The sequence below is a fragment of the Lissotriton vulgaris genome, chromosome 6 (assembly GCF_964263255.1).
Source record: "Lissotriton vulgaris chromosome 6, aLisVul1.2, whole genome shotgun sequence".
NCBI classification, from domain to species: domain Eukaryota; kingdom Metazoa; phylum Chordata; class Amphibia; order Caudata; family Salamandridae; genus Lissotriton; species Lissotriton vulgaris.
In genome coordinates, this window is record NC_141694.1 from 136,081,307 (window position 1) to 136,097,418 (window position 16,112).

Consider the following 16,112-nt stretch of genomic DNA (forward strand, 5'->3'; position numbering starts at 1 on the left):
TGTTAAAACTAACGGGTCATGATCTGACAAGATTCTTGGCAGCCTCTCCAACTGGCTACTACCTACCAGGGAACTAGAGATAAAAAAGTAGTCCAGCCTAACCGTGATTTTATGGGGGGACGAATAATACGTGCTGCCCGAGCCAGCCGGGTTACCCTGTGCCCACATGTCCACCAGTGCGTTGTCGTGCTAGATTGAGCATAGCTTGGCAGGTCCTTTTCTTACGGCCCGAGTAAGTTCGACCAGCCACCGTGCCCAGCCCGTCCAACCCATTTATATAAAAAATCCCCGCAACAGACCACCGGCTCTGGCCATAAAGGTAACTCTGAATCTAAAAATTCGAATATATCTGCATCGTCTTCCGTGGAGCCATAAACAGAGACAAACATAAAAATTTTGGCTATCGTTTCCCCCTCCACCATTACCCACCTACCCCACTGATCTTCTTTTTTTCCTCCTAACCGTGACCACCCTCTTCCTGGCTAATATGGCCACCCCTCTTGTTTTAGTCCCCTGCCTTGTGTGCGAAAGTACCTCGAATGCAAGCTGTTCCAACAAGTGTTTGTTTCCCTCAATATAAGTCTACTGAAGACAAATTATGTCCAAACGTAACATTCTCAACATGGCAGCCACCCTCTGTCTTTTACCCCCGTCATTGAGGCCACAGACATTAATAGAAGCAATTTTTAACGCCATCTGTATTCGCTAGGTATTTCCTTCTCAACCACGAGCTTTGCGCCAATCTTCCCTAATATGCCTAACAAGAATGTGTGATGCTGTGCTATGTTAATGTGTGCTGTACAAACCGTTCCACCACCACCGACCCCCCCCCTCCCTTCCCTCACCCTAATCCCATGCACCCCCCCTCCCACTGGCAGCCCTCCCCCTTTCTACAGGCAAATAGGTCAAGCATGACCTATGTGTGACTGCTGTAGGTCATAGTTGTCGCATCCCTCTCCTTCCCCAACCTACATGGATCTGCTGCGGTATCCCTATGGACCCTCTCTAATCGCTGGTGGCTCTTTCCCTCTATTCGCCTGTCCCCCTTTCTGGTCTTTTAATTCATCAAGAAACTGCCTTGCTTTGATCTCTGAATAAAACATCCTGACCTGGCCTCTTGAGATCACTTTTAGCTTAGCAGCGAACAAGAGGTATGCCTCTGAGCCTTGACCTTGGAAGGGCGTGATTAACTGCCTTAATTTTCACCTTCTTTCAACTGTTACGTGGCAAAAATCAGGCCTTGCAAAAAAGGTGGTGCCGTTGTATGATTTTTTAGAATCTGGCCTAACCTTATCCATGATCTCCTGTCTTGCCAAAATATTTCCTACAAACACCAGCATAGCCCTAGACAGGTTTTCTTGAGTAGCATCCCTTCTTTTCTTTAATGTGAGCGGGAACCTATGCGCCCTTTGGACCTCGGTTTCCCACTGCCACTGTGACTCGGGGAAGGCTCCTTTTAACAGATTAATCACGTAGCCCCTAGCATCCTGCCCTTCCACCCCCTCAGCTAGTCCTAGAAGTCTGACATTGTTCCACCGTTGGCGATTTTCAAAATCCTCCATTTTCCATTGTAGGTCTTCTACCACTTTCTCTTGATCTGTTTTGAAAGACTGCCATTCCACCATATTATCCTCCAGTCTGGCAGTTCTTTCCTCCACGTGTGTTACCCTGTCCGCCACCTCTTCATACAATTTATTCACTTTCCTAAGTGAGGTTCGGATTTTTTTGGTAGCCTGCCTAGTCCTCCGACTCTCTGCTCTTGCTTCCCCCTGCATTTGTTTCAGAGTGTTAAATAACAAGTCCATCGTAGCATGCTGAGGGGGTGCCTCCCCGACATTCTCCGCTGTGACCACTGCCTAGGGGTTACCTTCTTGATACACATTTGATGTAGCGGAATAATCCCACAATAGTTTCCCCTGTTGCTTTCATGCCCGTGTGTTTTACCTTCCCACAACCCCACGTTACTTCCCTCAAACCCACCCACTGTAGCTTCCTACACCCGCACTTCAAAAAAGAATTTCATGCATTTTCTTTTCATTTGCAGTCCCCTTTCTAATCTTAAATTTTTTTAAATAAGCAGTCGTATCATACGTTTTCTTATTTATCCATAATGCACACCATTAGGGATGCTCTACAGCTTGCCTAAAACCCATTGTCTAAAGTGAGACCTATTGGCTTTGCCAATGGTTGCTATCACTGGCCCTAGTGATAATCCAGTGTCCTGGTCGTGTGGTCTACTCAGCCATCCTTTACACTATAGACCATACGATATTCACCAACATCCTGGCTAGTTCCATGACATTTATAGGTACCGGACTCCTATCTACCAAACTGACACCATCTTCGAAAGATGGGCAACTTTAGTTGCTTGTGGCTTCTGTCTCCCATTATCTTTAACCTCTAAAGGAAAGTTCTGAGTCCTTCTTGACCATCGCAATCCAAAGACATGCCAAAGACCATCACCTCTGTCTGGAAGTCTCCATAGGTATGGGCCTTACTTATTCAAGAACCCCGTCAATTCTAATCCTAACCTGGGTGTCAAGGACCTACGTCCAGCTGAACCTAGCCAGAATTTAATTAATTCTCATGGCCAATAGTGCAAGATAAGCTCAGATGCAGGATTCTCTTTCCTACATGAAGCCTGAGTGACACCGCAGTCCTGTGGATTCATCAGCAACAGGACACTCTAATTCAGGGCCTGGATTCCCAAGAAAACCCAGATGGCACAGCCTCTTGTTGTAATGTAGAATAACATGCTACTTCTGCAAAAAAGGCTGCAGAATTTCTGTTATCCTTTAGGACCTCAACAGGGAGCAGGGCACTCCATCTTCTATGGACCTGTGCTGGTGGTTGCCTGTTGATTCCCACATATACTTGATGACTTGTTGCATCATTTGCAGAGCCATTTTAAATATGAACCACTTCAAGCAGTCAATGTTGTGCAATCAAGAAAGAAAAGAGTGGTAACCGAGCGTTCTCACTCCAAAGCCTTCTGTCTCTGTGCATCTAGAACATCATTCCCGATAGAAGGTCCAAACAGTCATTCCAGCATTCAGAAAGAAGCTTAAAACTCCTCTCTTGAGCGCGACCCCTTAACCATCATCTTCAAAGACCCTCCCAGCTGCCTTCAAAGCCAAACAAGATGTTACCCTTCCTCTACACTTTTACACAATCATGACTCCTTCCTTTTCCTCCTGGCAAAGTCTTGATGTAAACTTTACTGCTTAGTGCGATGATCGCTTGCTGTCATTTTGTGACTAGAGCTAAATATGTATCCTAGAATGAAGTGTATGGGTTAGAAAGTCCACAGAGACCCCAATATGATAGAAAAATGGAGCAAAACAAACAAACCTTTTCTTAGCTTCATCTGAGGGATTAAGACAAAGCTGCTCCATTGATCAGAAGAAGGCATGGCCTTCGCGGCCAACTCCTCTTCTTCGACCCATTCTGACCTCCAGTTTCACAAAAAGTTTGACCAGGAGGAGTGCTCCGGTTGGGAATGTGCTGGCTGCCTTCGTTCTAGGATCACTGGCTACCAATGCCCTCCAAAAAGCCTTAATTGATTGCACAATTGTCTTTGACTATTGCCTAATGTCCTTTATGAAAACGCTGGCCGGATGACTTCTCGGCTGAACCAGCATAGCCTAATAATGGCACGATGACAGGGACCTTGAGGTGCATGTTTACTCCAGCATCACTGCAGACGGATACTGTGGAATGCAGAAACATCTGTTAGTGAATCCCAGGGCAGTAAAATACTTAAAATTGTGTTTTTTATGACATGAATATATGTGGTTTCATCACTGACCATACAGGACCAGTGAGTGGGAACTGGGGTGGGCCCAGTGCATTCCAAGGAGTGAGGGAGTTCTCTTGTCCCAGAGGGTATTCTGGGCTAGGAAAGATCATCTGAGAGTTGCTGCCTGCAGCGCCTGCGACTAGAATCATGACCTGAAGCTGGGTGTGCATTATTCCTCTACTCTGGCGCCAACAGCCTGATCCAAAGGCAGACTTAGATTTGATCTAAATTCTGGACCTAATTGATTTAAACCTATCCTATATCCTTTCCCTCTTCTGCATCACTACTCAGTGATGCAATTTTTCTGTTTTTTCCTGAATTTGTACACCTGTATAGCTCTGCATGGCTCAGTAATCCTGTTGGGCATTTATCATTTGTTTATCTTGTTGTTATAGACATGTCTTGACTGCCCTTTTGGTCGAGATTGCACTTCAGAATTACCCCATATCAAATAATAGGTTTCAGTGTGTTCCACCCAGGGGTGTTATCTTTGTGAGATTGACACGTGGAATCTGCTGGACACAGGCAGTCGGGATAAGTGCTGTATAGAGAGGAGTAGCCACAGCTTGCTCTGCTTGCAGTCGACCAGAGTAGATGCCCTCTATCGGTTGCTCTTTTAGGTTTCTTGTCTTTGTTGGTTTGAAATTAAAGAATTATTCAGCTGATTAGTAAAGTAAAAGCCAGGTCTTTACTTCCTCCCTGACTTTTCAATGGGCTTGTATGTTTGTTGTTGTTGCTGGAAGCCGCGCCATAGTGTTGCCACTTGTACAGGAAATCAGAGTTCCACCTGCACTAATGTTCTTTTAAGTTCAAAATGATTTCATTGAAGTATTTTGTAAACAGAAGAAATAGACAAATACAATACTAAAAGAATAAGTCCTGCATGGACAGCTGAGATGAAGGCCTAGAATGCAGTGTTCTGTTCTGTGAATATGGTTGGAATTCAGCTTAGATGTAAATGTAAATGGAAATGTACAGGAATTTATATAGCGCAAATCACCAACTGGTCTCTAAGCGCTTGCTTAGGGAACCCGTCCTGGTATTCCCCTGTGAGATAACCCCGGCAGGGTATCTGCAAGGTGAAAGCCAGGCATGCCACCGCGAGGGGCCGTTGTGGAGATTAAGCAAGCTATTGCCCAGAGTCGCAGAGTGTGAACCCGTGAATCGAGTAGGCACCGGAGAGAGAATTGTCGATTCCATGGACATTTTAGGACTCAAGACCCCGCCGAGCCGGGAATTGAACCCTGGTCCCGGGCTGACCTCTGCTTCCAGGTCTGCCTCCTCTAACCAGTGAGCCACACTTCTCCACGTCCACCTGGATGATGCAGAGTGCCTTGAAGGTGGAATGAGGAGCTTGAAGCTCTCTGATGCCTGACACAAAAAGTCTGGACCAGGCAAATTGCTTTACGTTTTTCTTGTACGAGAGGCGAGCAGATGGAGGGGAAGAGCGCTGAAGCTAACCTCCAGCCATGCCTTGCCTCAAGAATCCTATTCAGTTCTCTTGTTCTTAAACTCTTTAACATGTTATCTCCCTGTGACCTGTAAAAACTACATCAGTTGCAACACTAATACAATTATCAAAATATCTGATGACTTGATGACAACTGGATAAGGCCCAGCGTGTCCAAGACTGATTTCATCTTACATTTCCTTACAATGCTTGTTCAGCTCCTCCCTTGATAAGGCATCTACATTACTTTTCTTTGGGCCACAAATTAGTTTTGGATGAAACAGATTACCTTCCTAAATGCCTGCTTTTTAGAAAAGTACAGATAAATGTGCATACATGTGTCTTTAAGGTAATATATTCCAATGCTTTTTTTCTGTTAAGGAACTACTCTCTGGACGAACTTTTAACCTGTATTATGATTTATTGGGTTTCGGGCTCCATCGTCCCCTCCATGCGTTTCTATAAGGAGAACCTGGGAGAAGGTCTTGGTCACAAGAAGCATGAGCGGTGAGTATGTCCGTCAAAATGTTTTGAATTTCTTTTCCTGGGTAGCCTTTCTCGTAGCTAAATGATAAGTTAAAAACAGGAACATCCATTTTAAAAATAGGTAACCCATTGGTTGGGGCATTGACCGTGATCTGACTTTGCAAATATTGTTGCCCAGTTTGGAAATTGATTGGCCATTGTCCATTATTTTATAGTCAAGAATGATTAACCAGAACATTTAGAATCCCAGTTTTACCCATGCTTGTAATCGTGTGGAACAGGGAAACAGGAAAAATATTGTAGCCTTTCTAGGACTTTCATCAACAGCAGACATAACCGAGAAGCGTTTGCCCTATCCCACCGCCCACTTGATAGGGAGAGGACGATTGCCGCCGCAGAGGTGCAACATAAAATAAGACCGGTAAGCATGATAAAGCAATAAGAGTGTTTGCAGCGAGGAGGTACGAAGCATGACCGAGGCGAACTAACTATAAAAAAACATGGTGGGAGAGTAGAGAGAGGTCTGCCTTAGGGGTATCATCTGTAAAGATACATCAGGAGCAAAATCAGTTCAAGTAGACAAATCGCCCCAAATTCCACAGGTGATCTAGGGGGTAGCACCAGTATCTGAGACAGCGGAGTCCCGGGCGGGTAAAACAACTGTAGCGGCCATCTTAGTTGGGGGCAGCGTTTGCACGCTCTTGAGTGGCCAGCATCAAAGGGTTCCCCAGGGACAGGCTCTCCAATTTGCTGTATGCTTTTCCCCTCCTGAGGCGGAAGCTGGGAGGTAGCTATTTTACTTTGTTGAGTTTGTTTTCCTGCACCTTTATACAACGTATTTTAACTATCACCAGCTTGACTACGAAGCTTTTAAAATTGTAAGAAAGATATTGTGATTTCTACCGCTTTAATTGATTAGTGGTGGTTTATCCCTCCCTGCCCTCCGCTTGATTAAAAAGCGGTACCTTAGTTGTCACGGAACCTCCCCGTCACTCGGACCAACTCCAGCCGATTTGAGCGCTGAGACAGCTGAGTCCCGGGCGGGTAAAACCACTGTAGCGGCCATCTTAGTTGGAGGCAGCGTTTGCACGCTCTTGATTGGCCAGCATAAAAGGGAGGGGCTTGCATCCGCGCAGCGGACGCGATCAGCGGATGCACCGGACCTGCGCCGAAGTTGCGCCAGAGTCAAGCCCGTCTATGCCCGTCCACGCCAGGACGGGCCCAGGGGCCACTGACCCTGTTCCTGCTGCAATTATCCCTGTTCCCCACGGTATGACTACCACCTATACTGGGGAAGAGTTAAAACGGCTTAGATACCTTCCTTTAGCACAATGCACTTCATGTATATTGCCAATTCATATTTTTTACTGCACTAACTGCGGCTTCTCCATGGGCCGGATGTCTATGTGCAACCAAATGAAGCTCTTGCATAAACGGGGTAAACCTAGGGGTAGAACAAGGGGTTTTTAAAACTCCTCCCTCCTGCACTAAACTACAGTTCTGGAGCATAAACTGTAGATCGCTTCCAAAACACAAGAATAAAATCCACGACCTCTTAACTGATTAAAAACCAGATGCCGTATTCCTTACGGAAACCTGGCTTCATGAGAGCTCGGGCCCAGACATTGTTGTGGCGATTCCCGATGGCTACGTAATAGTCAGGAAAGACAGAGACATGGGAAAAGGAGGTGGTATCGCAATAATCTTTAAATCTAATTACACTTTTGATGCCTTCCCCTTGCTCGGTTGTGAAGCTGGACATTTCAAACTTGCAATCAGCCCCCAGTTTACTCTATCTGGTCTTCTGATCTATCGTCCCCCTGAAAACTCGAATACCTGGACGGCGTCCTTTGCAGACACCATTGCTCCTCTTTCCCTGAAGGCAGCCAATTTTACCATCCTCGGCGATCTGAATCTCCATCTAGAAGATGATCAATGCAATGCTAGCAAACTGTTCTTATCTGAGCTAGAAGCTCTAAACATCATGTTAAGCAATTCAGGGCCAACACACTCTGCAGGGCACTTATTGGACCCTGTCCTTTCCAATCTCCCACTCGAATGTTCTTCTTCTGCGCGCCCCCTCGAATGGTCGGATCACTATGCCGTACACTTCGCCTTACCTCGAGTCACAACCCTGACTAGTGATAATGGCAGTAAGGATGTGCTTATACGTCGGTGGAGTAAGCTTGACATAACCGACTTCAACAAGCATTTGATGAACACCCTCCCTAACACCGATACGTCCACATCTGCGCTAAATACCAAAGTATCTAAATGGTTGAGTTCTACCAAAACCGTTCATCCCACCGACCTCCTGCACCCTGGTTCTCTGAAGACCTAAAGCGCATGAGATCTCACTGTAAAATCTTTGAAAGGAGATGGAGACGTTCCTACTCCGCCTCCCGTAAAGTGCCTATAAGGAAGCCCTCAGGGACTACCACCATCAAAGCAAAATAGCCAGAGCTACCTATGTTGCTAACACTGTTACCAATGCCCAAAACTGTCCTCGCACACTTTTCTCCGTTGTGAAAAAACTAACAGGAGCGGACTTGTCACCGGCTCCCCCTGCCCTAGACGCAACTCAATGCAATTCTATAGCCGACTTCTTCATATCTAAAGTAGAACGTATCTATGATTCATTAAGTCACCCTATATCCGATGACACACTGATGCCTGAATCAGCACTGACTCCCGGGCATCTGCCTTCCACAACGGCCAAACTTACTAACTGGTTACCCTTTGATGACGTGTCCTTCTCCTCCTGCCTGGATAGTATTAAATCGGGTTCCCCAGGGGATCCGGTACCAGCCAAAATTTTAAAACAACTTGATCCTGGCCCACGCCTTGTGTTAAAGCAACTTCTTAACTCCTCATTATCTGAGTCATTTATCCCACAGGAATGGAAGCATGCCATGATTGATCCCTTACAGAAAAAGGCTGGAGTTGATACTGCCAACTTATCAAACTTCAGACCAATTTCACTGCTTCCCATTCTATCAAAGATCCTGGAAAAGCACATTAACGCACAACTAACCCATCTCGTCGAGAGCTCGGGATTTCTACATCCATCCCAGTCGGGCTTTAGAGCACATCACTCGACTGAATCCACACTTTTAGGAGTAACCGAGAGTTTGCGACATAGTGTCGATCGCGGAGAGACATCCGCTCTCATTCTCCTCGATCTGAGCACGGCGTTCGACACTGTGTCACATTCCATCCTCCTTACAACTCTTCAGTCCCTAGGTTTGGAGGGCGCTGCGCTTGCCTGGATAGCCTCTTTTCTGAGTGGTCGAACCTTTCAGGTCTTCTCTACCTTTGCCTCATAAAATATTTGTCCGTTGGCGTACGGCGTCCCCCAAGGTTCCATACTCAGTCCTTTATTATTTAACATTTATGTAAGACCCCTGGCCACCATTGTGGAGGAAGCCGGTCTCACTCTATACTCCTAAGCCGACGACACACAAATCATCTTCTCTGTTTCTAATAAAGAGAGAAACAACACCTCTGCCCTGAAAGAAGGTCTGACCCGAGTCTCTGAGTGGATGAAAAGCAATTTCTTAAAATTAAACGGGGACAAGACCGAGGTTGTAATACTAGGCAAGGATAAGGATCTTTGGGGCCCCCACCATTGGCCAAATGACATGGGACCTACCCCTCAGCCCGCCACTGTAGTACGCAATCTAGGGTTTCTCATTGACGATAAACTTACAATGAGACAGCAGGCTGTGAAGGTGGCCTCTATCTGTTTCGCCACCCTGAGATGGCTTCAAAAAGTCCTGTAGATATTGCCCCTCTCCACACAAAGAACTGTAGTCCAGGCGTTGGTTGTTTCCTGCCTGGACTATGGCAATGTCCTCTACCTTGGAGCCGACGTGACAACCATAAAAAACCGCCAGGTTGTCCAGAATGCGGCCGCTCGGCTACTCCGCAACGTTCCCAGGAGAACATCTGCCTCCAGCACTCCGGGACCTTCATTGGCTCAAAATCCCAAGCCGAATTAAATTCAAAGCCCTTTGTCATGTTTTCAAAATCAAACAAGGCTCAGCCCCAAAATATCTTCAGGGCCTTATCCATACCTACAAACCTAGCCGAACTCTGAGATCCTCAGGGAATGGTGATTTTTCCATTCCCAGATTTAGGCTAGCAAAAATGGGAGGCCGGTCTTTTGCCCATCTAGGTCCGAAATTGTGGAATACTCTCCCTGTAACCCTGAAGACAGAAACCAACCTCTTCCGTTTCCGCAAAGGACTTAAAACTTGGCTCGTTCAGCAGTAAATAGAAGCTTCCCATCAGTTAGATCAGCATGCAAACGTCTTCTTCTTTTTTCTGTCCCTTAGCGCCGGGAAACCCACTGCGGGTAGCTGCGTGCTTTATAAGTTTAAATAAATAAATAAATAAAATAAGTCTGTGAACAAGACGGCAGAAAGCCACAGGTCCCCAAATTTGCAGTGAACGGAACTGGGTGTCTATTCAGGCTAGAGAATAAATGGAAGTGTGTAGGAGAGGAAATAATTAACAATGGAGTAACCACCAGGAGGGGCAGAGGTCGTTGGTACATGGTCCTTGGTACATGGTCCTGGTGATGAAGTGTAAAAAGTGCACAGGCCTCAAATTGAGAGCCCTGATAAACTAATCTTGGAAAAAGCACCCACACCTGACTTTGCCACTGCTGATGACATACTGAAAACTCGAGGCATTTCCTTGCGGCCCATCGATTACCAAACTGCACAGAAAATTGCATTGCAGGGAACAACAGAGGCCCAGAAAACATGGACATTGTCTCGCCACTAAAGTGCCTGGGCTTGCAGAAGTGGCATCATGCACTTTTGGTTCCCGATGATATCATAGACGTGACACCTTGTCCCACTCTCAACTCGACAACCCCCTATTTCCTGCTGAGTCTTACTGGGAAGGACAAACTGTGGAAACAACAGAGAGTTAACAAGACTTGTAATGTGGTGTTTATTTTCTGTTCCTGTTGCTGTTTTATGTCCCTTTAAACCATAGGTAGCAAGGACAGTAACAGGAGTACCAGAGGTCAAGCAGGGGGTAGCCGATGGTACCCAAAATTGGTACCCATGACCCAAGAAATGGAAAAATAGATAGATTATTTCTTGTTGCTCATTGAGAGTACAAACTAGACTATCTTGAAAGAACACAGCGCACTGACCTGTATAATAAAGCAGAAATGCTAGAATCGGTAAGAGGGAAACCGGTTAGGTTCATCGGCTGCAGCCCAGACAGAGTCGACAGACCTTTGTAACTGCATCATTTTCTAATAGATTCCTTTGACAGTGAAGAGGACCTGCCACATATAGAAATGTGCTGTCAATTGTAAATGAACTTAAACAAAACAACCCAGGAGGCAGATGGAGTACTTGGTATAATAGTGGGTGGCGCAGACTATAAAAGAACAAAAATAGAGCCCTAGAACCAAGCGAGGCTGAGACCTACTGAAGTCCCTGGTGATGCCTAAAGAAGATGTGAATTTATCTTTAACCTTGCTATCTCGCTACCGTGGTCAACCTGTTGTTCTGTCCTCCACACCTCTAGGGATGCACAGAGACTATAATAGACAGACCATGGCGTGAAAGGGTTTTGGGGTCTCTTCTACGAGCACCTACTTTTAAAGTTTTCAACCTTTGAAACACCATTACGCGGGAACTCTCATTTTGTGTGGAAAATAGCCCCAACCTAACTAGTGGAGAGGGAAATCGTTTTTACAATCAGAACTTAGAAGAATTTGCTCACTAACCTGGTGCAGAGATTTCTCGGTCATCGTTTATTTATTGAGACTTTCAAGAATAGCATCAGGCAATTGGTTCGTCATCTTCTCTTTGCATCAAAGTACTGTGTTCTACAAGAACAAACGTCTGATGTGGAAGATTGTTATTGCTTAACAGTGGCCCAACATGCATAAAGTTTGCTCCCTGATCTTCTGGGCCATTATGTGGTCTCCCTGCCAGAGACCCCCAGGTCTCGTATGAAGATTCCAGGTAGGGAATACAACTGACAGTCGGCCTGCCCTAAATAATGCTGGGTGGCCATCACTATGACACAGCAGTCATATGGGCGTTTTATTTCACTATTTGGACTTCCACAATTTTGAATTTCTATAACTTTGATGTAGTACGTGCCTTATATGTTTATGTTGGATTTTTGTATTTCATTTAAGTTTTTAATTGTTCTTATTTTATTAAGTTATAGCCATATTGAATGTTTACTTTTTAATATTTAAGTGTACATTTTCCCTTTAAATGTATACATTTATATTTAGGGGTGTGAGTATATGTACATATATATTTACTCTCACATTGAAAATGTACTGTAAATGTAGCTAAACGGGCAAAACTCTGCGCAACCATACTCAACCACTATCTTCCATCTGAAGGACTAGGATCCCACATCTGCTTCTGCTAATTCTTTACATATCAAATACATGTGACATGGAGCATAGACATTACCAAGGAGCCAGACTTTAGGGCGCACTTCAACTAGGTATTTTGTGTATTCCCAAATGTCTGCAATTAAAATGAACCTGCAGTGGAATAAAAAAAACTAAAACTTTCACTTTTCAGGTGAAAGTTTGCACATGTAGGCATAAATAACATTGCGTGCCCCTTAGATTGGTGGGCATGACCACTACCGAAGTTGTGGTGATTTCCATTTCTATAATAAACTAAACAAAAATATCATTAATGCTGAGAGATCAATGTACTGTTGGCCAGCGTCTTACTCCTATCTCAACTGTTGTTTCTCCAGAGAGCCTAGAAGCAATTAAATTAGGCAATGTGCACTGCATAAACAACGTAGGTACAAAATGTATTGCATGGTCAGTGAGGAGTATTACTTACAGTTCCAATTATATTTGTTTGCAGAGTTAAAGTAAAAGTACCAACTGGAGTTGCATCGTTCCCCAAGGAACTGGTACACGCACCTCCCGCGTGGTCGGAGAAGAAATTCACGAATATCGTCTCATTCACCGACATGCCCCGTGGTGGCCACTTCGCAGCTTTTGAGCAACCAGAAATTCTAGCCGCAGATATCCGGCAGTTTGTGGGGAAAGTGGAAAGAAAGTAACTTCTAAGATGAGAAGGGTGTTTCTGGTACACAGCCCAGCTTCCGTGCATCTAGCCAAGCGTGCCCAACCTCTGTACCGGGCCAGTCATTTAATCAACCAGCGCTGTAAGACAGGAAGTTTAAGAAGTTAGCAACTTTCAAACAGGAAATGTTTGTGGAACATTGAGGAGACTGTTTTGGAATATACTGTAATCATGTAATCTTACACACACAATGTAAGGTAAAGAATGCATATTCTAGTGTAGACCAAATCACCATAGCAGACATTGATTCTAGTGTTGTAAATGTAGTTTCCGAACTTGGCAATATCCATTATAAGACTTTCTGCATCTCAAAAAACGACATCTATAGGCCTTCTATGTAATTATTTTCTGTTCATTTACATTAATTTCCTCAGGAGAGATGTGCTTAGTTTAAAGTTTGCTTCAACAAGTTCATTTTCTCTATGCAAAAATAAAGATTTGTCCTTTTCCAGCCTTTGTGTTTTATTGATTCTACTAATAGAGTTACAAAGATTAAAAAATATTTGTTTTAAATATCTTTGATGTGAATTTAGTAATGTTCCACAAAGATTGTTACGCTTAGCAGAAGTTGCTTTCAGTACCATTGAAGATGGCTTCATCGTTCCAAGTAACCAGTGAGCTGTTCCGCAGTGTATTCTTTAAACCATGTTTGATCAGTGTTGTATGGCCTGTTCTGAAATTAACTATATAATTCAGCATACAGCAAGTATTAAACTACTAATGGAGAAGAACATTAAGCATGTGTAGTTTTAGGTCCAGGCAATGTAATTGCTTATTAAAAACCATAACCATTGAAAAAGCCAAACGGCTGGCTTCCTAATTAAAGAAATAAAAGAAATCCTCTGAAGATTAGTGTGATCAGGTGTGGTAAATGTCTGGACGCATGTGATATGAAAGAACCGCCATTCCAAAAAGAGGCACACAATGGAAAAAACAGTACTTAGAGTGGTAAAACATCTGGAGCTTATCACACAATTTTTTTGTGTTACTAATATTGGACATTTTGAGCAGGGTTCATTTCATTACATAAACTGTTTAGTGTTGGCAGTACTTGGATGGGATGGTAGTAAGAGTAGTTATACATTGTGCAAAATGTTATTTATTGGAATGCCACTGGCAGCAACAAACAAATTACCCATGATATTTTGCTAACATTTAGCGTTGCTCACCTTAGTGCCAATAAATAAGATTCCCTGCACCGGCGTAAATTTAAATATGGCCGACCTCAATTTTTCTATAATCTACGGCCAGTAATGTAGACACAAAGTTATTTTTGTAATCTACCATGACTCTTTTCACCATTCCTAGCCCAATTTGTTCAGTGGCTTTGGACTTTTTCGTCTGGGTGCCATCCAGAGCACTGGCAGATGGCCTGCTCCAAAGCAGAGCGTATTCCAAACTTTGAAGGCGTGGTGCTATTACATGCCTCAGGAGCAGTTCTGTTCAGTCAGCTTATGTCTACTGTTTGCCCACGTGCCTAAGCCAACACCTCTTGCAAGTTGATTTCTAAAGGACATTGTCAAGTCCTAGTTCTCTCCACTGTTGACACATCCCAGTTCAATACAAAAAGGGACAGAGACTCTTCCATTACAGCCATTGTCAATGTGGTTTAGTCGTAGCCTTTTGATGAACATGTAGTAAGCCGAGTCAAATACATATTTATTCACCCGTCAACAGCACATGGTTTAAAGTGACACATTTCGTCGGATATTTAACTGTTAAACTGTGGAAGAAAAAGAGCCTATATGTCGCATCGTTGAAAGCCTTTTTAGCCCATTGTTAATAGATCAATACACTTTTGAGACTTTGATTTTTACTTTGAAAAAAATGCTAGAATATTCATACTTATAACCCGCTGCCGAAGGCTATACCAGTTGTTAAAGGCCTTGAACCCGAGCTATAGGCCTGAGCCACAGGCGATGTCTTATAATGAGGATGAAGGCCCTTTACCGGTTTAGCCTGAGGCAGAAGGGCTATAAAGGCTATTAGAACGTTCCATTCACTAAGGGTGGAATGTTCTAAATTAAAAAGGGAAACACGGAAAGACAGACATTGAAATGTTAGAGCAGAAGGCTTATTCCAGCCATTATAAGCCTGCAGGCACTTCTTTGGCTTCGTTGAAGCTCTAAACATTCCAGTCTTCGAGGGCATGGCTTAGCTAGCCATCATGGCGGACGCAGCCTAAAGAAGCTCCGTCCCGCCATCCACTAATCTGCCGAAATATCCTGCTTCCCCTCGCTCCTGAGTGCCCCAGCGGGGATAATTTGGCATCGGTCACTGGCACCGGGACCCTAGCGCAATTTGGGCCGCATAAGTGCACCGGGCGGCAGTTTGAGACCCCGCGCTGTGAGGCCTCCACTGAACGGTGAAGCCGGGACCTCGAGTTTCGTGGATCCCGGCGGCGAAGGAGGGGGTCGGGCGGGCAGTGCGGGTGCTTGTCCCCAGGCTGGTGGGGCAGGCGCGGACACCCGGCGGCACTGCTCGGTCCTCTGCGATCTCCAGCGACGGCAAGGGAAACCCCCTCTGGTACCACAGCAGACACGGCTACCAGGCGCGAAGGAGGTGCGGTGAGGCCTGGTGTGGCCGGTGACGCCGGGACCTAAATTTTGGAGCACCCTCAGAGACGGATCTAGAAGTCTGCCTGAGGTGCGCCCCATCCCGCGGCGCAACAGACATCGGCGACATCTACAGTAAGGAGGCGGAGGAGGTGCTGATTAAGAGGCGTGCTGGGGGGCCTGATTTTGCCGTGCACCTGAGGGGGGCCGGCAGCGATCTGACAGGCCTGCACCATAGTGGGGGTCACACCTGGGCCTCATCGGGGGACTCATTGTACTTGGCAGCCCACGGCCAGGGTGGGGCTGGCAGACAAACAACGCTAGTAGAATCTAGACCTCCTCAACTGGCGAATGCTGGCCGTGAAGGTGCAAGTCTTGTTCACCTGGCCCCAGGCAGTGCAACGCGCAGGAATCAGCATTGAGAGCTCTACCACAGTCCCTGTGGGCAGTGAATTGGGCCACATTCTGCGAGCAGAGACAATCATATCCCCTTCGGCGGTCAGATCGGGCCGCGAAGAGGAGACGAGACGAGTAGAGCGGGACACTTGCCCTAGGGTCGTTATTGCCCTCGGGCGGAGGTCCGAACAGAGGTAATCGGGAGCATCACACCGCAGTGCAGGTGCTGCCCAGACGGTAGCTGGTTGCAAGTGCCGAACGTTGGCGAGAGCAGCGCTAAATAGGCGGAGGTACCAATGGCCGGCCCCCGGGGAGACTATCAC

At 45.5% G+C, this 16,112-nt stretch overlaps 1 protein-coding gene across 3 annotated transcripts in view; it reads left to right on the top strand.

Moving 5' to 3' along the window:
- Positions 1–13,289, top strand: part of LOC147706905 (epoxide hydrolase 1-like) — a 289,615-nt gene extending 276,326 nt beyond the window's left edge. For all 3 annotated transcript variants that reach the window (XM_086926163.1, XM_086926165.1, XM_086926164.1), the window contains 2 exons: positions 5,631–5,756; positions 12,614–13,289. In XM_086926163.1, the coding sequence (XP_086782289.1) occupies positions 5,631–5,756; positions 12,614–12,815 (328 nt within the window). In that variant the 3' untranslated portion in view covers positions 12,816–13,289. The remainder of the gene's footprint in view (positions 1–5,630; positions 5,757–12,613) is intronic.
- The last annotated feature ends 2,823 nt before the right edge of the window (positions 13,290–16,112 follow it).